This window comes from Manis javanica, chromosome 10, assembly GCF_040802235.1.
Source record: "Manis javanica isolate MJ-LG chromosome 10, MJ_LKY, whole genome shotgun sequence".
Lineage (NCBI taxonomy): Eukaryota > Metazoa > Chordata > Mammalia > Pholidota > Manidae > Manis > Manis javanica.
The window spans coordinates 108,152,189-108,177,628 of NC_133165.1; the positions used below are offsets into that span (position 1 = coordinate 108,152,189).

Here is a 25,440-nt window from a genome sequence, read left to right on the forward strand (position 1 = left end):
AACTTATTGCTTATGACTATTTCAACCTGTTACCTACTCCCCCAACTCCTCAGCTCTGCTGAGAACTTAGTTTTATCAAGACAGGATCTGGGTCACAAAACTAGCAGCTTTGCTACCAGAAATGGGTAGACACAACTTGGGGTATTTGGTCAGGATTAGGGAGCAGTAGAAAACCCATAGCTTCATCAGCTAAAAGTGGCAAACTTGATAGGAACCTAACAGGGGAAATACAGTTTTTCTAGTTTGAGGTTGTGGTCTAACTGGGGGTGAGTGATGGCCAGCCAGAAATGGAAAGGAGAGATCTTGAAAATGAGAGAGTCACAGAAGAGCTCTCCTCACATGCACTGACTCATATCCCTACACGGATGAGGGGAGACATGAGACGGCCTAACAGAAAGAAAAAGCCTTGAGGACTGGCTAAACTCTGAATGTACTTCCCAGCCCAGAAACAGAGAATAGAGGGAGGACAGAAGCTTTATAATAAGCTTGATGTCTTAAGCACAACCTCTGCCCAGACCATTGGCTGACCACTAAGCTATGGAGACGCAGGGATGACGTGTAGGCAGGTTAGAAAGTGAAAATGCGGGTGAGAGTCACTAAGCAGAAACATGCCTACACACCATGGGGGGGAGGGGGGGGTCACATTCCGTAGGTTAGGTCTAGGCAAATTACTCAAAACATACATACACATAGACACACACCTACACCTCTCAAAAAAATAAATAACATTTCAGAGTTGTTAAAATACATTACTAAAATGTCCAACTTATTAAAAAATCACAAGACATGCAAAGAAACAACTATGGCCCTGACTGAAAATAAGCACTAACTAGAAACATACTTTCAGTGGGCCTGAATATTGGATTTAGCATATGACTTCAAAGCAGCAATTACAAATGTATTCAAAGAATTGAAGGAAATATGATGACAAGTAAGGAATCTCAATAGAAAATAGGTATTATAGATGAAAACTTTAGGGTTGAAAAGTATAATAACTAAAATAAGAAACTAGATAGGCTTTATATTTGATTTGTTATGACAGGACAAAGAATGAGTAAACTGAAAGAGAGATCAATGGGAATTTGGAAATTATCCAATCTTAAGAACAAAGAAAAAAGACTGAAGAAAAGTGAACAGAACTTTACATTCGGTTTAGATTCAACTTAAAACTAAAACAAATAAAAAACCAGAACCTCTGGGTGAACATCAAGTGTCCCAACATACATGTAGTAAAAGTCTCAGGAGGAGAGGACAAAAGGAAAGAACGAATATTTGAAGAAATTATATTCAATAACTTCCCAAATTTGATGAAAAGCATTCATTTACAGATCCAAAAATCTCAACAGACTCCAAGTACGACAGAACCAAGAAGATCCATTCTAGACATATCAGAGCCAAACTGTCAAAGCCAACGATAAACAAATAATCTTGAAAGCAGCAAGAGAAAACTCATCACACAGAGGGGAACAGTAGGATTAACAGCTGACTTCTCATCAGAATCAGCTGACTCTCACCAGAGGACCGAGGGCAGTGGGATGACAGTTTTAAAGTGTTACGGAGTGTTGGAGAAACTGTCAACCAAGAATTCTACAGCTAGCAAAACTATACTTCAAAAATGAAGACAAAAGAAAGACCTTCCTAAGTAAACAAAACCAGAAAATTTACTTCAAGCAGACCTAGTCTACAGAAAATACTAAATGATGTCCTATAGTCTGAAAGAAATGACATCAGAATATAACTCAAATCCACAAGAAGATATGATAATCATTGGAAATGGTAAACTTCTTTAAAAATGTAAAATTCTTTGAAGTAATAAGTAATGCAATAAAGTATTATTACAATTTATATATGACAATAAGCACACAGGGTGGTAAAGAATAGAGTTAGCAGACCAAAGCTGCTATGTTTACCAGAATAACATATACACATCCATCAGCAGGTTAATAAGGATGTAATCCTTGGTCAAGAACTAATAAAATACAAAAATAACAGCATATACATAACTTACTAAAAAAATCACAAAGGAATTTAAAAGATACAGGAAGAATTATTTAACAGAAATCAGTAAAGAAAAACTGAGAATAAAAGAAGTGAGACATATAATAGCAATTAGGTCAATGGCAGACAAATTCTCCCATATAAATAATTATATTAAATGTAAATAGACTAAATGCTTTGATAAAAAAGCAGTAATTTTCAGACTGGATAAAGATGTAAGACCCAGTTGTACGGTTTTTACAAAAGGCACACAGTAGATTGTGAAGGAAAAAGGTGTCATGCAAATAGTAATCAAAAGAGAGTGGAAATAGTTGTTAATATCAGACAAAACAGACTCAAGACAAGGACTATTGAAAGAGACAAAAAGAACACTTCATATTGACAAAAGGGCCAATTGGTTAGGAATATTCTGTAAGACAGCCCATCTTCTAAGCCATAAAACAAGTCTCAATAAATTTTAAAAGTCTGAAATCATAGTATGTTCTCTGACCACAATGGGATTAAATTATAAATCAACAAAAGAAACTTGGAAATCCTCAAGCAATTGGAAATTAACACACGTCTATGTAACCCAGGATCAAAGTAGAAATCATAAGGAAAAATTTTTATCTTGAACTGAATGAATATGAAAACACAATACATTACATTTTATCAGAGTCAGCTAAAGGGAAACTTCAGAGGAAATGTATAGCATTAAACACATTATTAGAAAGGAAAAAAATCTAAAATTAATCATCTAAGGTTGCATCTCAGTGTGCCAATGTCTTTGTGATTTGTTGAAAAGAGTCAACGGTTGGTGAACATGGGTAAGATGGCTGAGTAAGCATTAGACTGCAAATCTGAACATAGAGGTTGGAGTCCTCTTCTTGCCAGTTGAAATTAGAGCTAGACTGGGACCAGAGATCAGTAAATCAAGTACACAGTTTGGATTTTATTCTAAGTATGTTAGGGAACCATCAAAGTTAAGAAGGAAAAGAGATGACGTGCAGTAAGAAAACCAAACCACTACCGTAGCTGCTCCGTGGAGAATCAACCAATTAGGCAGCAGTAGTACAGGAAATAAGTGATGAGGGTTGGACTAGAGTGGTGACAATGATGAATGCCTTTCATGAATTAAACTATTTAAATCTCCTAATGGCCAGTTGAGGTAGGTACTATTGTCTTCATTTTACAGGTGAGCAAGCCAAGAGATTAAGTAAGTGGTACACAGTCACACCGCTAAGTGGGCACCACACTGGGACTCAAACCCAAGAAATCTGGCAGAAGAGCTGAGCTCTTAATCACATATACTATCCAGCTGGACAGTACTAAGATAAAGAGAAGAGGGTTAAGTAAGAAAATGTTTAGAGTTACAGTCACCAAGACTTGCTCATGGATTGGCCATAGAGATGAAGGAAACTAAGGAATAAAGAATGACATATAGGGTTTGCTTGAGCAGCTAGGAGAATTTAGAGGTGTAATTATAGTGACAGAGGGCATGAGGGAAGGGGGTTATCCAGGCCACGAATACTGCAACATTTAAAAGCTGAAGAGTGAAGGAGGAACCAACAAGAGAGACTAAGAAAGAACTTCCAGTGCTTGGTGGAAAATGCGGAGTATCATGAAACCAAGAGGCTGAGTGTTCCAAGGAGGAGGGAGGCAGCAATGAGTAGAACACTGCAGAGAGACTGAGAGGAGAGAAGGGACCCTGAGGTATGGCAAAATGAAGTTTACAAGTACAGCATCCCCCAGGTTTACTTTTTTGTTGTTGCTGGAATATAGTTGATATACAAAATTATACTGCTTTCAGATGTACAAATAGTGACTTGATCATTATATACATTACTAGATGCTCCCCACAATAAGTGTAGTTACCCCAGGTTTACTCCTGCCACTGCGCCTGGCTATATTGCCAGTGCCATCTCCCAAATGCAAGCTCCTGGGCAGTGACTAAATTTTAATCCTAAATCTTTATCTTCTCATTAAAATGCTTGGAGTAGAATTAAAATTACATAAATGGTACACAGTGAAATGTAAATGTTAAATTAATTTCAAGGGTTTCTGTACGATTAAGAAGATTTCAACATGATAATATGCACTCTTCCACTTTGCACCTCACAGTTCACATACCGTAAGAGATCCATTTTGTGTGCCAGGTGAGTTGCTACTCTGCTCTCCATGGGCTTGCGTGCTTCCATAGAGTGTCAGGTTATGCTCACTGGTCTGGCCGGCATAGTCCTGAGTGTGCGGCACTCCATATTCTGCGGGAATTCCATTCTGTGGAGGTGGTGGAAACGGGATGGTAGTAAAAGGCTGAACCATTGTGTCAGGAGTTGTTGTCGGCTCCTGGTTACCCTAAAGCAGACAAAGAGAGAGAGAATAAATAAAGACAAAAAGTGACTTCTTGTTATATAATTATTTAAAACTGAGTAAACAGAATTCTCTGAATATTCCCTCACTGCTCAGGTAAAATGGAAGGCTTACTGTCTCAGGACTGGGGAAAACAGCGCTCTCTGTATAGACACACTCACATGTATGTAGACACACAAACACTCACCCGACTTCAGTCAGTCTGTGGTTGTAAGACCGGTCAACGACCATATTGGGGCTGGCTAGTTACCAAAGGGTAAAAAATTTTCCTTTAAACCAAGTTTTTAAAAATGCCAGGAAATTTCTCACACAAGGTAAGTAAGTTATAACAGTTGAAATTAGTTTGGGCCATTAGTATTTTCTTCAGGACACTTCCTATTCCTTTAGTGATTCTTAGGGGAAAACAAATCAATTTCATTAAATTACAATTTATAGCAATAGACAGCATGACATTATAAATTAAATTTCAAAATAAACATAGATCTCTAGATTTTTAAGAGCACAGAGTTCAGGACAAAGCATATTATTAGTAAATTAATCTTTGGATTTCAAGGTAGAGATTTATTTAAGTCTTGGCTGCTAGGTGAATAGTTAAAGAAAAAAACACCTTTCCTTAAATTAGAAATAGACAAAAAAAACACAAAAAACCCAGACAACAAAAATGGAGAACTTTTCTTAAGCATTGCTAGCACTACAATGCTAACGACACAGCTGGACATCTCTGCACAGCATATCCATTACCAGATGCTTACCTGGGATCCAGTGTAATACTTGAAATACCAATAAAGAATATTCAGTAACTATAGAAAATTGTTAGAAGCCATTCTGGCTCCATACCCCTCTCTTCTGTCTTTAAGGTCAGATACAAAAGAGAACTTAAAATCCTGTTTAACAGGTTTTGCAAAGCCCTCCCTTCTCAACAACTGACCTCCTGAACTCCCATTTTAGTCCATAAAAGGCAAAGCCATTGTTTTACTTAAGATACACAAGTCTGCAAAGTCTTGGGCCATTCTCCTTCTGGAAGCCATTGGCACAGACAGCCAAATGCTTCAAAATATTAGCTTTCCCTCCCCCATATTTTGGTTATCAAATGATTAGGGAGCAAAGAAAATTTGGCTTTATGTCTCTTGCTTTCTTCCAATTCATGAGCAATCACTTTCTTTAAACAGAAGAGTAATTATTTCTCTTTCTCAGTTCCAATTATCCTTCTTTTTTCTCAGTTCAAGAGGGGATTCTCTACCCACTCACTGAGAGCTGCCAGAAACTGAATCTTCATCAGTATTTTCTAAACATCATCCCAGGCTTTCAATATTAACTTGATGGCCATTAAATCCATACTATCTCAAGCAAAATGAATCCTAAGCTGCGGAAAGATCTCACACTATTTTTACAGGAAGGTTCAACCATCATTACTACAAGCAGTTATTCTACATAAAACAAAACACATAATCACAGATTGGAGAGTTCAATATTCTTAAGATGACCATGCACCCCAAACCCCAAAAACTCAATCAAAATCTCAGCAGGGATTCTTGCAGAAATTGACAAGTTATCAAAATTTATATGGAAATGTGAAAGACCTAGAAAAGCCAAAACAATTTTGAATAAGAACAAAAACTGTCTGACTTGAAGACTTATTATAAAGCTATAGTAATCAAAACAGTGTGGTATTGGCATAAAGACAAATAGAGGAGTAAAATAAAAAAGAATCCAGAGATGGATACATGTATACACAGTCAACATTAAGATATGGAGTCAATTCAACAGAGGAAAGGAAAGCTCTTTTAGAAAATAAAAAACTGATTACCAGATGAAAAGTAAACCTCAGCTCTTCTCCTACATATGCAAAAGTTAACTTGGAAGATATAATAGACCTAAAAGACAACTCAGCCCTGCTGGGAATGAGAGTCTGGCACACAGCACATAATATTAACTGTCCCACAGGGATAGTCTTGACAAACCTGATCCATTCAACTGAATTGAGATAGATACATCAGTTAGCAGTGGGAGATGAGGGAAGAAAAGTAGAAACATTTTATAGAATCTACTTGTAGCCTTGGCACTATACATTTCAAAGAAATACAAGAGAGCCGGAGGCTGAATCGTTTCCCCCAAAATGGGAAACAGAAACCTCTGTTAGGAGGTCAAGAAGAGGTAGAATATTTTATTTACAGCACTGTTTTTTAAATTTTTGTTAGGGAAAAAAAAACCACTATGCTTACATAATTAGGGAATGAAACTGGGAGAAGAGAGATTTTGCATTTATCTCATACATTCTACAATGTCTGAAAACCTCCCCAAGTATATATTATTAAAAATTTTAAGTAATTTCATATTTCTATTAAATTCCAGGCTATAGTCCAAAGTTATAAATTCAGAAGACAAGTACTATAGCCTCCAGACAACTATAAGGTAACAGTTCACATGATTATTTCTAGGCAAGAATTTACCACTGTTTATAAGAAAATGTTTTGTTTTTCAAATCACAGGTTAAGTAGCTTAAGTATATTTCATCTGAGAAAATGAATTTATCTTCTTATAGTCCAGAAAACTAGACATAAGTTCTCTTTTCCCTCATTTAGCAGTCTTTAAACTTTCTTTTCCACAAGATTAAAAGACAATAAGGAGTACCATGCAATAACATTTCTACCTGACCTAACAAGAACCTAATAAAGACTTAACTGAAACTCCTTCCTTCCCTAAAATATCAATTATGACTTTATATGAAAGATGAGATGAAAAAGAAAACCATGGTTGCCTTTTAGTTCTTATCAGTATATGTCATTAAAATGCAAGTTCTCTGAAAGCAAGACTATTTTTATTCTTCTTGTGCCCCTCCTGTGCCCATGCAGTTCTGTGCCACAGTATTTCAATGTTTGCTGGCCTGGGTACCTCTCTTACATCTCTACTCCAACGTCACCTACCCTATCAACTACCTAAAATTTCAACAACTCTTTCTCCCTTCTCCTCATAGATCACAGGACTGTCCTTCATTTGTCTGGTCTCCTCGATGAGAAGGTAAGCTTCAGGAGGGCAGGAGGTTTTGCCTGTTTTGCTCACTGTTGCACCCACAGCTCATAGAACCATGCCTGGCAGTCATGCAGGATGATTCTTACTTAAGGGTTTTGCATCGGTAGAATAATAATGCAGCCCATCTAAGACAAGGGGTGTCTCCATCCTCTTGAAAGCCAACTGTGAGGTAAGAAAGTGCAGGCTGCCTCTAATCCTCCTGGTATCCACATGGATTCACTACAGGAATTGGCAGAATTTTCAACAAAGCATTTCCTTGGTTAAGTGCCTTCCCTTCAGCAACATAATTTACTATACTAAGAAGTCAGATTTTCCAAATATTAAGAAAAGTTACCTAGGGGCTCTCTTGTCCCCTCCTGGTGTGAGCCAGGAGCTCTTTCCTCTCACTTTATTTCTAAATAAAAGCCTGTAACTTGCTCTCAAAAAAAAAAAAAAAAAGCTACCTACATTGTGAACTCAGTTTTAAGAAGACACAAATGACTAACAAAGCTGCTTTTCTAGGTTTTTCTTAAATGAACAGCCATCACCACCTGAAAAATGATACATGAAACGGACAAACTTGGGATTAGCATTGGTATTTCAGTAATCATTCAACAAATCAATTCAATATCCTGCCATCTCACTGTCATTGTATTATCTACACAAAAGTTCAAAAAGAGAAATTAAATATTAAAGGACAAAAAACAGTATTTATTTTACACAGAATGCAAGCCACTCTGTGACCCAACAATTTTAGGGATACCATCTTTCATTAAAGTTCAAGATGATACCTACATAGGAAAGAAATGTGTGGGTTTTAAAGACTAGTAATTGTTAAAAATGTATCATTCTCCCAATACAAATTTGCTTATTCCACTACTTAGGCACTACCTAAAATATTTTAAATCCATCCAAGACCCAACAAATTTCATATTTCACCATGGGCAATTCTGGAGTGTATGGTTAGAATATAATTTGAATCTCAGTTTTGTCACTTACTATAGCTGTAAAAACTGAAATGTTACTCCCCACCTTCTCTCTGCTTCAGTTTCTTCCATCTGTAAAATAGCAACGTTAATGCCATTATGTTGCTGTGAAGAACTGGTAAGATAAAATGAAAAGCAGACCAACCTTATACTCCTGGTGAAAGTTTCTCAACCACTGTAAGCACCAGGTAGATCACAGGGCCAAACTCTCACAACTAAGCAAGTATTAGAATCCTACTAGATGCCACTATAATGCACTGTTTTGTGAAATTAAAAAAAAAAAAAGACCTTCATGACCATATGAATGGGGACAATATTTAAGAAAACAAATTACAGAGACACAACACTAATTACAGCAGTACTATTGTATGGCAAAAAAAACAAAAAAATCCACCGAAGAAGTCTCTAGAATGGTCAACTAGCTGAAAAGGCAATGGGGAGAGAGATCCGAAATTCTATTTCAATTTTAAAACAAGCACTAAAAACCTACTACGGGGCCACAATGTCACAGACACTGAAGACATCATAACAAATTAGAAATTTGCCTCTCAGGAGTTTACCGTCCCATTAGGGAGGCTACCATCAGCATATGCAAAACTTCAGTACAATTCAGAGCAGTATGTATGAGTACCAAACTGGTGACACAAAGTTTCACCACTGCCTACTAAATACATCCTAAACTCTTCTAGACCCTCCCTCACCTGTATTAGCAGCTTCCATTTATTTATTTAGGTATCATCGATATACATTTCTATGAAGGTTTTACATGAAAAAAAATGTGGTCACTACATTCACCCGTATTATCCCTATACCCCATTGAAGTCACCGTCCATGAGTGTAGTAAGATGCCAGTCACTTATCTTCTCTGTGTTGCACTGTCATCCCCATGACCCCCCCACACCATGTGTACTATTCATAATCCCCCTCAATCCCCTTCTCCCTCCCTCCCCACCCACCCTCCTCTACCCCTCCCCTTTGGTAACCGCTAGTCCCTTTTTGGGGTCTGTGAGTAGCAGCTTACATTTAATGAATGCTTATTATGTATCTGGCAACACCTTAAGCACTTTATATCTATTGACTCATTTAATTCTCACAACCCTAAAAGATAGGTATTTCCATTATTCTCCTTTTCTAGATATGGAAACTGACATTTTTTAAAAGTTAAGTATCTTATCAAATACCACTCAGCTAATAACTGAAATAAGTAGACTCAAATCCAAATCTAAGTAGAATCTGAAGCCAGTGTTCTCAGTCACTATCCCATGTGGCAACTCCAGGAGGGTCCTCAATCATTCCCCGCCCCCCGCCGTCATCTCATACACAACTCCAAACTATAATTCTGTGGTGCAAGTGCTGGACTCTTTATTACCCAAGTATGGTCCCCAAATCACAGCCAGACTGCTCTAGTGGGGTGTCTTTCCCAAAGCTGTATCCTCCATCAAGCCTCTATCAAGAATACCCACGTGTAATGAAAAATTTGGGCCATAAAGGGTCAACTCAAATAACTCCTTCTCCACGGAGCTATCCCTAAAGGAATTATGGTATAAAGCAGGATCGACACATTTTTTTCTGTAAAGGGCAAGACAGTAATATTTTAGACCCTACAGTCTGTCTGCTCTCTGATGTGACTACTCGACTCTGCTGCTGTAACATGAAAGCAGCAATAGACAATATGTAAGTGATACGTAACAGCATGGCTGGGTCATAGTAACGCTTTATTCATGGACACCAACATATGAATTTCACAAACTCTTCTTTTACCTGGTTCCTTGACAGCATAGTCCCATTTTTTATTAAGCCTAACAACCAACCACTCTGGGAAGATGTTTGTTTGCTTTCTAAATCAAGGCTCTTTCCCCACAGATTATGACTCACTGTGTGGTAACAGGGCTCTAGCGCATGGCACATTAAGAAAGATTGCCGTTAGAGGCTTCACCTGGGTAGCATGGGGGAGAACTACAGTGGCCACAGGTGCCGCCAAGATGCCCTTAGAGCACCTACACTTCCAGAAGAGGGCAGAGCTTCGGGAGGTTATGATGAAGGTAATAGTGGCCATAAATGTAAGTTACTTGATAGTAGGACTACCTTACATGAAACCCACAGATAAGAGGATTAACTCATTTTGTGTTGTTTTTTTTAAAAATTCACACCTACTGAAATGCAAACCTAACAACAGGCCCCTCTTTTAGACTAAAGTGGGGTTTAACTGAAGACTAGGACCCAAAGTTTGAGCGACCTACTACCCCATGAAGGGAAGCTGGGGCACAGAAGTAAACTGGGTGCCATTGTGAGGTCTTGCAGACAAAATAACAGAAGAAATACAAATTATTATTTTTTTTTTTTTGAGAGGGCATCTCTCATATTTATTGATCAAATGGTTGTTAACAACAATAAAATTCTGTATAGGGCAGTCAATGCTCAATGCACAATCATTAATCCACCCCAAGCCTAATTCTCGTCAGTCTCCAATCTTCTGAAGCATAATGAACAAGTTCTTACATGGTGAACAAATTCTTACATAGTGAATAAGTTCTTACATGGTGAACAGTACAAGGGCAGTCATCACAGAAACTTTCGGTTTTGATCATGCATTATGAACTATAAACAATCAGGTCAAATATGAATATTCGTTTGATTTTTATACTTGATTTATACGTGGATCCCACATTTCTCCCTTTATTATTATTATTATTTTTAATAAAATGCTGAGGTGGTAGGTAGGTGCAAGATAAAGATAGAAAACATAGTTTAGTGTTGTAAGAGAGCAATTGTAGATGATCAGGTGTGTGCCTGTAGACTATGTGTTAATCCGAGCTAGACAAGGGCAATAAAACAACCACGGATGCAGCAGATTTCTCTCAAAACAGGGGGGGTGAGGTTCTAAGCCTCACCTCTGTTGATCCCCATTTTCTCACCTGATGGCCCCCCTGCGACTGTGCCTGTCTTAGGTTGTTCTTCCCTTGAGGAATCTTACCCGTCTCTGGCTAACCAGTCATCTTCCGGGGCCATACAGGGAAATGTAAAGTTGGTAAGTGAGAGAGAGGCCATATTGTTTGAAAAGGTTAGCTTTTTACTTCTTTGCAGATTTATGCCCTGAAATACAAATTATTTTATCTTCATGTTAGAATAAGAATAATTTACAGGATCTGGTATATTTAAGTCTAAGGACAGCTGTAAGTCTAAGGTACCGGCTTGGACAGCAAAACTACAAACTTGCCTCCAAATCACTTGTCTCAAAGACACACAAACACACCTCTTTCAAATTACTCAAAAGAGAAAAGCTGGCCCACCCACACTCCCCCTAAGGCTGAGTTCTGCCATCTCACAGCAATGAATACTTAAACAGAAAAACAAATATTTCAGGACAAAGTCATTCAAATCAGTAGACTATTACATTAAAAATAACAAATCCTGTAATGGTCTTAATGTCTCCAACCTCTTAAAAGCTCTTTCTTCAGTATCTCGTGTAAGCAGCATTGAGAACCTCAAACATCCAGGAACCATGTCTTCCACCCATAACAAGAGACGCTGGTTCAGCTCCGTGCTTCCTTGGAAATGGAAGGCCCCTAACACACAAGTAAAGGTTGGCTGTCTATTCTATACAGTGTAACTGGTGCTTAATGCAATGCACAGATGATTATTCTTTTTCTTTAACCAAACTTTTGAATACAATTTAAACTAATTTATTCTATTTTGTCTGCACAGACAAATCGAACTTGCATCTTCTATGTTAAACTGGAATATCCTTAAAAACAGCCATAGCTCAAGTTCAGAATAAAACATTAGCAAGATTTTGTAGTGTCTCCTGTATCATAAAATATTTAATTATTATTTATAGATTTTGCATTACATGTTCTATTACAGTTCACTTTTATTTTAAAATGAGTAATTCATATGATATAATATAATGTAACAGACATTTTTCCCTATACACTTCTCAGAACAAAACTGCATTTGTGTGCAATCACAATTAGCATGATGGCTTCTATTTCCCCTATTTATTTCCTAAGTAAAGCCCCCAAGTAGATCAGACTGAATCTGTGCTTTGTCATCACAGCTTCCTCAACAAATGATAAGCACCTAGTAGTCGATCTTCAGTGATGCTTGCTAAATTCAGTTAACCAGACAGTTGAATATCTGCTTTTGAAGTAATAAGTCTGCAAAAAAAAAACCCATAGGAACCTTTCTCTCAATAGCTTTAGGAACTCTGCAGAAAGCATATTGCAATATAAAGAGTCATTCATGAATATTTCCCACAGAAAATGAAGTATTATAGTTCTATTAAATACACATAGTAATTAAAAGGCTACAGGTGAGAGTCTATGTTATCATGATATGTACTGTCTGGGAAATGAAAAGAAAAACAAGTGTCTCTGCTCTCATCCACTCTCATCCAGGCTATCCCAAGAATCTTTCTTTCAATAGTTCTTCTAACTTAGCCTCAACTTAATTTTTCAACCTAATCAATTTTTATTTTCAAATAAAAATAAAATCTAAATAAGATACTGTTAATTCTCTTCTTAAAATCTTAAGACTCCTCAATACCTACAGTTTCAAGTCCAAATACCTTTGTACAGAAGTCATACCCCTTGCACACTTCACCTACTCAGCTTCAATTCATGCCATCAAATATTTACTGACTACCTATCAAGTGTTACTTTGTCCTTAGTTGGGGAGACAATAGTGATTAAAAAGACAAAATTCCTGCCTTTTGGAGCTTACATTCCAGTAGGGAAAGACAAATAATAAACAAGCAAGCAAAGTAAGAAACAGGTGGTACGCTATGGAGAAAAATAAAGCAAGAAGGCAGGTACAGGAGTACTGGGGCTGGAGGTAGAGGATCACTATTGGACACTGGGTGGTCACGGAAGGTGACATTTGAGCAGACACCTGAAGAAATTCAGGGAGAAGCCATGTGTCTATCTCCGGAAGAACGCTCCAGACAAAGGGAACCCTAATGTAAAGGCTCAGAGGTAAAACATGCTCAGATGATTCCAGGACCTAGATGATTCCATGACTGAACTGGAATAAGCAAGCAACAGAATGGCAGGAGATGAAGTGAGAAAGGAAGAGAAAGAGATGCTGGGTAGAAATCTTGTAAAGCTTAAGGCTACCATAGGGATTTTGGCTTTAATTCTCAAGAGTTTTGAGTAGAGAAGTGGCGTGGTCAGATTTAGGTTTTAAATGGATCACTCAGGAAAGGCAGAAGCAGGTAGACCAGTTGAGGAGGTTATTAATAACCCTCCTGAGAGATGACAGTGGCTCAGCTCAGGTGGTGCTCTTATGTGGATCAAATCTTTGTGTTGTTTCACCCTCCTCTTTCTGCTTTTAAAGGCTTTCCCCCTTCCTATCCATCTGGCTAACATGTACACACTTTAATATTTAGTTTGGTTATCTCTGCTCTCTGTGGTTTCTGATTCAACCAAATAGGAAAAAATCATTCCCTTCTTTTATCCCCTCCAATCCTACTACTTAATTCTATTACAACTATTTGTTTACATATCTATTGCCTCTATAGAACATGGACTCCTTGAGGGCAGGTAGTTGTCTAATTAATCTTTGTATTCTCAGCGACTTTCTTAAAAACACTCATTAAGTACTTGTTAAAGGGAAAAAAGAAATGTTCAACCTCATACAGTGTACAAGTAACTATAGACTTCTGTTATTTTATTTTATTTTTTTTGAGACTTCTGTTATTTTTTAAAAGCTATAACCACCATTAGCACAGGAAGAGACCAAAACCCACCTAGCATGGGGAAACAAAGGAGACCTGGGGATGGGAAGACAAAGCGCTCCGTGAGGAGGATGCTGCACGCCCAGAAGGGACCTGGATGAGACCGTGAACTACAGCATGGGCAGAGGGAAGGATACCCAGGTACTGGGCTAGAAACAAAGCGAAGTGTCATCAGCAGTCTGGCGATGGGCCTGTGGGAGGAGGAGAAGACCTTGATTTCAGGCCTAAGGGAAGCATGATGATGGGGAGTGAGGCAGGAATGGGTGGGAAAGGGGAAAAAACCAATTCTAGAAGTCCAATTTTCTTAAAGAAGATTACCCTGATATAAACTAATAAGATTTTATCTTTTACTATTTGAGGTTCACATTTTTTTTACCCCATATGCATTCTATAAGATCTTTGACAGTTATTTCTAAGTATGTTTTGGTAATTTACTTTCCCATATTAATTTTTATTTTTATCAAATTAATACATGTAAGTGATAGCAAACTGAATGGGTACAGGACTTATGATAAACAGCATTTTATGATGAAACAATTCCCTTTGTTAGAAGGGACCCTTTTTAAATATATTATTGAAAGGTAGAGGCTCCAAGGCTGAAGGCTGCCATTAGGGGTTACTGACCCCTCTAACGTCTCTGGGCTTAGATGACCCATCACTCTGCAGATCTGTGCACTGGACGCAGGCCCTGCCCCTACCCCCTCAAAGCTGCTGAGAGGGTCAGATGAGTTAACTGTTCATACGGCAAACTTGACCAAAATAGGCAAGGAGCAGGAGACAACAGGAAACAAGTAAATAAAATACCTTTACACACTCTATTTGGATGGATTGGCCAGAAAAGCAATAGTTCCACAGAATCTCTTTGAGGAGGTTCTTCTGAAACCAAGTACAGATGGTCCCAGACTTAAAAATTTTTGACTTAGCAATGGCGTGAAGAAGGCAATGTGCACTCAGCAGAAACCATACTTCCAATTTTGAATTTGAATCCTTTCCCAGGTAAACAACATGTGGCACAGTCCTCTCTCGTGATGCTGGACGGGGCAGCGGGCCACAGCTCCATTAGCCCCGCCATCATGAAGGTCAACAACCAATATGCTGACAACCATTCTGTACCCGGACAACCATTCTGTTTCCACTTTCAGCACAGTATCCAATAAATACATGAGATATTTGGCTCTTTATTATAAAACAGACTTTGGGTTAGATGATTTTGCCCAACTGCAGGCTAATGTAAGCATTCTGAGCACACTGAAGGTAGGCTAGACTGTGATGTTCAATAGATTAGGTGTATAAAATGCATTTTCAATTTGCAATATTTTCAATTTAGGATGGGTTTATTAGAACATAATCCCAATGTAAGAGAAGGAACATCTAAAACAGCAATGCCTATCACAAAGCTTTGGGCAGCCTGCCTTCCTTGTTCACTTCCCTTTCCTTGCCCATGCTCCCCTAAGATGTTACTCCCTAATAAAGTGTCAGCAGATAAGGTTTTTATTGAGTTGTTGTTAAACTGAGGTAAAATTGGTATATAACACTACATTAACTTCAGATGTATAACATAATAATTTGATATTTGCATACACTACAAAGTGATCACCACAGCTAAATCTAGATATTAAATGTCAACATACAATTGACCCCCTTCCCCCACCTCCAAGCCCCCTCTCCCTTCTGATAACCACCAATCTATTTTCCGTATCTATGAGTTTTACTGTTTTGTTTTTTTAATATTCTACAGGTAAGTGAAATTATATGGTATTTGTCTTTCTCAGGCTGACTTATTTCACTTAGCATAATCTTTTGCATTCTCAAATTGTTCCCTTTTCATTACACCCAGTACTAGTTTTATAAATGTATTATTTTCTTGAATCTGACTGTGCTAGTTAGAATGCTTCTATATATTTCCCTGGTTCCTTGGATTATTTTTTCCCTAGGGCCAGGCTTTCCCTTTGTTTCTTCTGGTCTGTCATTCAGCAAGTTCCTCTCGCATGACTAATGATCCTCATGAATTGGTGACCCAGTTATAAGGACTTGGTTAACTGGTGTGGGTTTCCTCTGCTAGTGCGTAAGTAAATCTGCTTAGGACTCTCCCTGGTACTAAAATTCTAACTGGAACTCAGAACGAGATAATAATGAGCATGTCAACTGGCAGGCTTCATTTTAGTGTAAGCTGCTTGGAAGGTGTGGAATCAGCACCTCTCCCAAATATTAGACTAAAGGGGTGTCTATATCTAATACAAAAGGAACTAAATTTCTCCAAACATTTTAATGAACTTCTCTGGAGTCAAACAATTTGGGGTTTTTACTTTTTCTTTTGTAATGAAGGAGAAAAGGGAGAGCACAGTAAATGATGGCTACGTCCATCAGGAAAGCACTGGAAAGGCTATAGCAATGCCAAGCAGTTATTCCCTATGTAATATACACAGAATCGCTTGTCTATTCCTTCTTCATTCCTGCAATGAGCCCAGAGTCTCTCTGGTTTCCACACCACCAGCAATATCCTTGTACTAACTGTCAGGCTTTAGCTTCTCCTCCATTCACCCATCAAGTGGCTCCCATTTGCTTTAATTCTTCCAGAAATTTGGTTAACTCTCTTATTTATTAGTAATATTACTCTTTACCCTTTTCTATTTGCAGCTACTGGTTTCTTTCTTTTTGCATTTCTACACTGTTATTTCAGTGGAGTCTTACAAGAGATGGGAGGCAAGTGAAAGCATCTATCATCTTGACCCAAAAGTCATGATTTATTTTCTGTGTAAGATTTCAACCATAAGTAAGCTCTAAAATTCTAAGTTCCTTTTTAATTTGGGAAAGGATATGGGTTAACAAACTTCTTTGTTTCTTTAAAATTACCCTGTAACATACTAAGATTCAGTAAAAGCAAATTAGAGAAGCTTAAAGGAAAATTATAAACTAGTGATTGCAATATTAATCCTTTATCATAACGAGACATATAAACCTAGGGAAGGAATTAGGGTCCTGTGTTGCAAGAATTCATCAAAAAGCTATCATAAATAAGTTGTTATACTAAACAGGAAATCCTGTCTCAGAGTAAGGCAGGGCATTCCACTTAAGAAAGGCAGCACGTGGAAAACCGAGGATGGAGACCTAAAGTCAGCTCCTAAGAGTACCAAAAAGCAGCTGTTTGGTTCCTTGGTACGGAAAACATTCCCAGATATCACTCGACATTTCCTGTTTTTCCATGTCAAGTTAAATGCTCAAAAACCAAAAAGAAATCTTCAAGCTACTTTTTTAAAAAAACCAAAGGGCATTTATCTATTTCTTATTTCTTAGAATCTTCCTCACCTAAAATTCCTTTATTATCCTTATCTCATTAACCAGACTATCTAGCTTCATCAAGAATAACTTTCTAGCAAAAAATGCTCAAGATACATGACTATAACATTTTGTTCATTTAAAGATTTTCCCTTTTAGGAATGAGGAGCATATACGAACTTGATATTTTAGCCTCTACAGACTAAACATCTTTTGTTAAAGAACTTGTTAAGGAACTTCCTAGGAAAATGTTCTGACAGAAAGAATACCAGACAGAGACAATGAAAAAAGGAGTTCCAGCTCCAGTTCTGCCATTACCTTGCCATAAGACCTTGGATAACTCACTTCCTCTCTGGAAATGTATCTTGACTTGTAAAACAAAGTTCATTCTACTCTGAGAATCTATGATTTTGTGATAAAAAGGCCTTACCCAAGGGTCAGAATGTAGTAAAAACAAAAACAAAAACATTTGGTATATTACCATTTGAAACTTAGTATTCTGCAATAGAAAGTCAATAAAGTGCCTTAAGCAGTTTAGCTGTTCCCCTGCCCAAAGTGGCTAAGAGATACTCTAAAGACCCAATACTTTTGATTTCTCTCTTATCCTGCACAAACATGGTCCCATATGAATTACTAAACCATCAAATTATAAAGCATCTGTGCTGAGATAAAATTTCAGGAAATTAAAGCTGTGTATAGAATAGTCAAATTGATCAATGCTGTACTTATCCCAGAGAAACAAGGCTCCAAGAAAATTAGCAGACATTTCTCAAGGTTTTGGTTCAAGGTGAGTTATAGAGATTTTTCTTATGTAAAGAAAAAGTTCAATAAATATTAAGGCCCTCTATTCTCCATGTTATAGTTAATACAATGGCTATCATATTAAAAAAAAAGGGCTACAAAAAAGATAAATGTGAATTCAAACCCAGGCTTTGCCACGTATAGTTGGGTGACTTTCGACAAGTGACTTAACTTTTCAATGACTCAGTATTTGTAAATTGAAGAGGATAGCTACTAATGGGCTATCTATAAAAATTAACTGAGATCATGTCTACAAAACTCTTTACTGCTGGCTTAAAAAAGAAAAGTAGTAGAGATAATAACCACCATTATTGTGAAGGAAGAAGAAAAAGGACTGTTTATACACAGTCCACAGTGTAAGACCTAACAGCTGAGTTACAACCTTAAAGTTCTTCATGCTCTTTTTCACATAAGCAGTCACATCAACACACACACACAAGGGGGAAAATCATATTCTTCTTACTACAGACTTTATGTAAAACACAGGCTAAGTGAAATTAACACAAACAAACACATACATTCCCAGTTTCTCAAAAATGTCTCCTGGTTCCTCAGGAGTGAAAACTTTAAAGCATATACTTGGATGAACTTTGGTTCACAGTTGCTATGCCAGCATGACGGTTAGGCAACCATTTTACCTGAAGCTGAGAAAACTCTAAACAGTGCCATTCACATTCCTTATTAATGAGTACAACATGTTTAGTTCCATAGCCCCCACCCCCACTGAAATTTCTAGATAACCCGAAAACCATTTAAATAGTAATAGTCTAAATACGGCCTAGGGGTTCCAGAAATTTTAGAACAATGATCATTATTTTCACAGTCCAAAGTGTCCCTGTCTTCTACACTGTTTAAGTGAACAAATGTTACTTTGACTTTTCTCCCTCCTTATTCAAAATGCCAGAATTGTAATGACAAGCAAACCACAGGAGAAAGGATCTTTTTCCTTTTCCACAACAGACCACAAATTATGCTGAACTAAAAACATAGAAACCTATCTTCTTCCTAGGCTCTTGTCCCTGTATTCTTGTTAAAGAAGCTTCGACAAGATTATTTTTTGTTATTTTATCTTTAATTAGATCAGTCCTAGACTCTCTCTGAAACTATTCTAACCACTGCATCTCATTCAACAGTTTGATTCTAGATTCAGATGTCTTGCCACACACACACACACACTCTCTCTCTCTCTCTCTCACACACACACACACACACACACAGTACATGCCACAGCCTTTCTTCTCTCGTTTTTTACCTCTGCATGCTTTCTAAACGAATTCTTTCCTCATCTGAACTTCTAATCGTATTTAACTGACTTCATATCCACATACTTGACCATATTCCACCTTGTATTTTAATAATTTATGTATCTTATGCATTCTTCTCTAATACTACTTGAAATTACTGTGCAACTGATTTTTCATTCATAAATTAGCAATATATTAAGTGACAAACCACTTAATTATCATTTAGAAATCAGAGGCCTCACTTCTGCCTCCATCAAGATGGAGTACGGAGTAACAAGAACCAGATTTATCTTGCCACCTCAAACACCAAAAAAACTGAATAAAATACATGAAACACCACCACTCAAGACACTGTACAGTAGGCAAAGAAGGACAGTGCCCCCTGAGACAGGAAAAACCAAGGTGAGCTTTATCAATGCCCCAGCTTGCTTCCTAGAGAAAGTTTCTGGGCTACGGCACCAATACCGGGAAGTCAGGTGGAGCTTGGTGGTCTCTAGGAGTCGAGGAGATAGAGCTAAAAGTCTAGGAAAGCCAAGACAGCTAGAGTTTACAGGGAGAGCACTGCGGAAGAGAAAGCTGCATAGAGAGAACTTTGGAGATCTACAGTTGCTCCCCTGAAATACTCAGGTAAGTAATGATCCCTGCATGTATGCGAATAACTCCTTGAAGCCGGGGCAAGGACCACCTGAATCAGTTGGAGGAAATAATGGTAGGGGCTCACACAGTACCAGCAAAAATGCCTGTTCCCAAGGAGACTGAAAAACCTGATCATTTGAAGCATCAGTTAGGGTACTAAGAAGAGTCCAGCCTCAATAGTGGGGACAAATTAACCAGAGACTAAATATAACTACTGGTCCTGTCTAACAGAACTTAAAAAACAAGACCTGAAACGATCAAACTCTCAGAAACTCAGCTAAGTTGTTTTCAAAGCTCAAGAATATTTACAGAAATAAAAAAATATCTGGTATCCAACAAGGTAAAAGTCAGTGTCTGGCATCCAATCAAAACTTACCAGGTATGCAAAGAAGCAGGAAAACACAACCCACGATGATGAGAAAAATCAATTGCAAATGGTCCAAAAGTAATACAGATGTTAGAATTTGCAGATAAGGACATTAAAACATCTGTATTCTGTATTTCAAGAAAAATAGTATATAAAATAAAAATTAAGACATAGGAGATATAAAAAAGGCCCACATCAAAATTCTAGATATGAAAACTGTATTGTCTGAGATTTAAGAAACAAAACAAAACAAACACACTGGATTGGATTAATGGCAGATGAGACATTCCAGAAGAAAAGATTAGTCCATTTAGTAACACCACAATAGAAACTATGCAAAAAGAAATACACAGAGAAGAAAAAAGGGTAAAAAAAAAAGCAACAAACAATTGAAAGTGACATGGAATGGTTATGGTCTAATATATATTTTTTGTGTTGACAGGTTTTCAAAAGTGGTATGGCAAAGAACCTAAATCTTGGTCTTCTTAAGGGGAAGGAAAAGGAGAGGGCAATGGCTATACTCAATATACCACATTTGGTATCATCTACTATGGGTTGCTGATCCCTCAAATTTCAGTCAACTTTCCATTTCTCTTTGTCCCTGCTACACTTGCTGGGGTCATGTTGTTCTTTCCTTTTTCAACTTCCCAGAAGGCTAGAGCTCGTATGTCACTTACCCACATGCTATCTTCTGGATATACACAGCTTTCCACTGGAACATCTACAAGAGATTAGTGTATTCCACCAATGGCTGTTTACTCCAAAATACTCCTTTCTTCAAGCCAAATGCAGCATCCATTTCCAAAATGACATTATATTTTAATTATTTATTAACTGCTCTGAATAATAAACATGAAGACATGTGTGATTATCCAATTTAACTCTTCTGTTCTTTATTTCAAAAGAGGTCCCAGTCAATGACTCAACAAGTTGAAATTCATTAATTCAGTCAAGAAGTATTTACTAAATACTAAACTGAGCCAGATATCCTAACAAGCACTGGTGATATAGTCCTAATCCTGAAAGAAACTACAGTCTGACGGAAAAAACTGACAAATATACTCACAATTACAGTACTACATAATATGGGCTAAGACAGCAATTCACACACAATGCCTGTGAAGCACTAAGAAGAGATTATAAAATAGATTGTTTTCTGAAGAAAGCAAGAAATTAATCATGATGGAGAAAAAGGCATTCTGGCCCAAAGTAATAATACATGAAAAACAATATGAAAAGCAGTGAGGTGTAAAATATGGCATACTTGGGGAATTGCAAATGGCTCAGATTTGGGGACAAGGTAGAGGGAAAAAGGAAGTGAGAAATGAGAGAGCAAGTAAGGGGTTTCACTCTAATAGGGATCCAAGATGACCTGTCAAAACTGCTAGAAATGGTGTCCCTGTCATCAAGCTATACGGGAAAACCTTTCTTCTACTAAAAAAGTAGGGAGGACCTGCAGCCTTCTAAGTTGGGATTGGTAAACTATGGCTTCAGTATGAAGCCAGTCCGCTACCTGTTATTGTACAGCCTGAAGGCTAAGCATGGTTTTTACTTTTTTAAACAGCTAAAAAAATTCAAAAGAAGAACATTTTGTCACACATGGAAATTATATGAAATTCAAATTTTAGTGTCCACAAATAAAGTTTTACTGGAACATGGTCATACCCATTCATTTTTGTATCACCTATGACTTCTTACACGTTACAAGAGCAGCGCTGAATAGTTGTGTGCAGCGTGGCTCACAAAGCCAAAAGTATTTACTGTCTAGCCATTAACAGAACAAGTTTATGGATTTCTGCTGTAAGTTAACAGTCTTTCAAAATCTCATCTCCTTTACTTAAGTCTCGGTTTGTCTCCTCAAAACTTCCTACAAGGAATCTCATAGTCAGTACTACATAAAAGAAAATACACATACATACATACATAAATATATATATGCAATTTGTGGATATATAAGTATTATTTTATAATTTCATAACTATTTTCAGTTCTGTATTTTCTGCTTAATTATTTCTTCATATATGAAATGTAAAATTTTGTCCTGTAATTCTGAATGAATATCTTCAGTTACATGATTTCAAGTTATACTTTTTAAAACTGTATTTTCCTTTTGTTAATAGCTTTAAAACTGTATTTTCCTTTTGTTAATAGCAGCCTAGCTATACCTATTTCCTGAACCACTAATTAAATAAGAAATGTTATTTTAGTATTCTGAAACAGATAGCCCTTTAAAAAAATTCAATAGCCATGATGAGAAGAATACTATGCCAAATTAAGCCAGTCTAAGAATATTTCTATGATAATTGATTTATAATAAGTACTATTAAGTCCAAATATTTTTCATAAGGTTGAATGTATTTTGGGGTTGTTTTACTCCTATTCTCAATAGAAAAATAAAATCCCATTTTACTGTTGCTACTGATTTAAAAGATCTATAATTCTCAATTTTGGTTTTTCAACACTCTTCTGATACAATTTGAACATTTCAAGGGAAGTGATCAAATGTACGTTTGCCGCTTTTCAGTATGTCATTTGTTGGTCCAACTGGCATCTTTGAAATAGTAAAAAAATATGTTTAAATACTTAAAATTAGTATTACCTTTGAGGAATCTGGATAAGACCTAGAGATTGGAAGACAGAATCTTGCCAGACAACAGCATGCTTGATAACAGAGAAGGAAAAAAATGTCCTACTTAAAGAGTAGAGGGTAATAATATCCCCTCATTTTTGAAGTTATAAATTACTAACAATATACATGATCAATAAGTTATGAAACTGAGTAAAATCAAACATGTCAAAAACAAAATTTATAACAAAGATGATATACTCATATAATTGATACTTCACTTAGTAATTAGATATAATGACAAATCATCCACAGGACAGTAAAGACTCTGGAAACCATATGTTTTCATATTCATGTGGAATAATTCAAGCAGGTAGGGTGAGTAAAGAGAACAGACTAATAATGGAAACCCTTACTGGTTACCTTCAAATATTTGGTTTTATGAAGAAAAGTGATTAAATCACTTTATGTGATTCTAGATAACAGAACTAGGAAGAGTGAAAAGACAATAATGAAAACAGATTTTAGCTCACCATGAAGACAATGTTCCCACTTTTTAATGGTCAACAATGGAAATACTTATCTCAAATAGTTCTTAAATTTATCTTGAACAGGCTAGTAGTATAATGGAAGACTATGTAAATTTGAAATTAATAGATCTCAGGTTTGAAACCTATCTCTGTATCCATGCTTAACCTCTCAAATCTCAAAGTCTAATGTACAGGAAAAATCAAGAAAAACACCACCCACTTCAAAAGAAGACTGACAAGTGATGTATGATATGAATTCGTTAATTGTTATGTATATAAATGCAATTTGTATGTAAAACTGGTGCAAAGCAGGTATGCAAAAACAAAGTTATTTCAGTAACAGTCATTATTAGTAGTGGTTAAATACGGAAGCTGAAGCCAAACTCCTTGGGGTTAAGTCCTGGCATGGTTACTTGCAGTCAAGTTGCTTAACCTCTCTGCATCCCTTTTCCTAATTTCTACAACGTGGACATTAGTAGTACTTATAAGACTGCTGAAAGGAGTAAATAATTTATATATATTTTATATATTTATACAAATATAAATATATATATATATACATATACATATATACTCTTAAGTATATATATATATATAAGGTCCTGAGGACAGTACCTAACACGCATAATGTACACCACAATAGTACCTCTTATTATGTAATATTATAATAATGAATTCATTTTATTCAATAGTGAACTCTCTGTTATGGCAAGTATTTCATCAAAGCTTTGAACAAGTCTTTGATGGAAATTCTAAAACTGAATCAGACAGTCTCAACTAAATTAACATTCAACAACTATTTACTGATTACGTAGCACCTAAAAGGGCATTAGAGTACAGTGGTTAAGAGTATGGATTCCCAAGCAATCGGTGGCTATGAATCCCCACAACATCTCCTGGGAGCTATATAAACTTTGGCAAGTCCCCTAACCATCATATGCCTTGTTTTCCTCTTCTTTACTATGGGGATAACTATAGGGCTGTGAAGAGCTAATGTGCATAAAGTGCTCAGCACAGTACCTGATAGTAAGTAATACACCAAATACAAGGGTTACCTGATTAGCTATTATTATGACTACATGCCAGGCACATTTCTAGACACCAGGAATATAACAGACTGTTGACAAGGTCCATGAATTCACAGAGCTTATATTCTCTAGAGGGGTAGGATGGCACAGATAATAAACAAATAAACATATAGCAATTAATTAGCATCGAAATCTGTGGTAAGTCTGAAGAAAAAGCAGGGAAAATGGAGAGGGAGTAATTGGGAAGTTCAGGTTGAGATAGAAGGTCAAGTGAGAGCTCTCCCTTGAGAAGCCATATAGCTATCTGGGGGAAAAGCATTTTGGGCTGAGGGAAAAATGGAAAGGCCTTGAGCAGGAGGATGCAAGGTGTTAAGGGACTAACAAAGAGGCCAGTGTCACTGGAGGGAAACATGGGAGGAGAAGGGCAGCAGGAGATAAGGTTGCAAAGAGCCAGGTTCCCGATAACACGGAGCCTTAGAGAACCAGAGAAAGGACACTTCATTTTATTCTAAGGCTTAAGGGCTACAACTGGAAGGTTTAAAGCACAGGAGTGAAAAACCTTTTTTTTTTTTAAATTTCTCACTCTGGCAATGACCTCTAATGAATTATCCGACATCAAGGTTTGCTGAATTTAATTGTTCTAATAGTAAAAGAAGAACACTTAAGTACCTGGGAAGTAGAAACAATACATCATGATAGCATCATGATGGGGGCTGCAGCATCCTACTGCTGAGAAAGGTTGAGAATCAGAGCCCGATAATAAAATGGCAAAGCATTTGCTGTTTGTTAGGGGAGCATTCCATTTGTGTTTGTCAGATTTCACATAGGCAGTTTTGTGAAGAAATGTTTAAGAAAGATCTGACAGTGGTTTTGGAACGTGGCAGGGAAGGAGCGAGGAATTATGACTCCAGAGGGG

At 37.0% G+C, this 25,440-nt stretch overlaps 1 protein-coding gene across 30 annotated transcripts in view; it reads right to left on the reverse strand.

Moving 5' to 3' along the window:
• Window positions 1–25,440, reverse strand: part of RBFOX2 (RNA binding fox-1 homolog 2) — a 294,708-nt gene that overhangs the window by 61,540 nt on the left and 207,728 nt on the right. For all 30 annotated transcript variants that reach the window (XR_012121583.1, XM_073213829.1, XM_073213833.1 and 27 more), the window contains one exon: window positions 4,108–4,332. Coding sequence is in view for 29 of the 30 variants with exons in the window: in XM_073213829.1 (XP_073069930.1) it covers window positions 4,108–4,332 (225 nt within the window). In the remaining variant the exon portion in view is untranslated. The remainder of the gene's footprint in view (window positions 1–4,107; window positions 4,333–25,440) is intronic.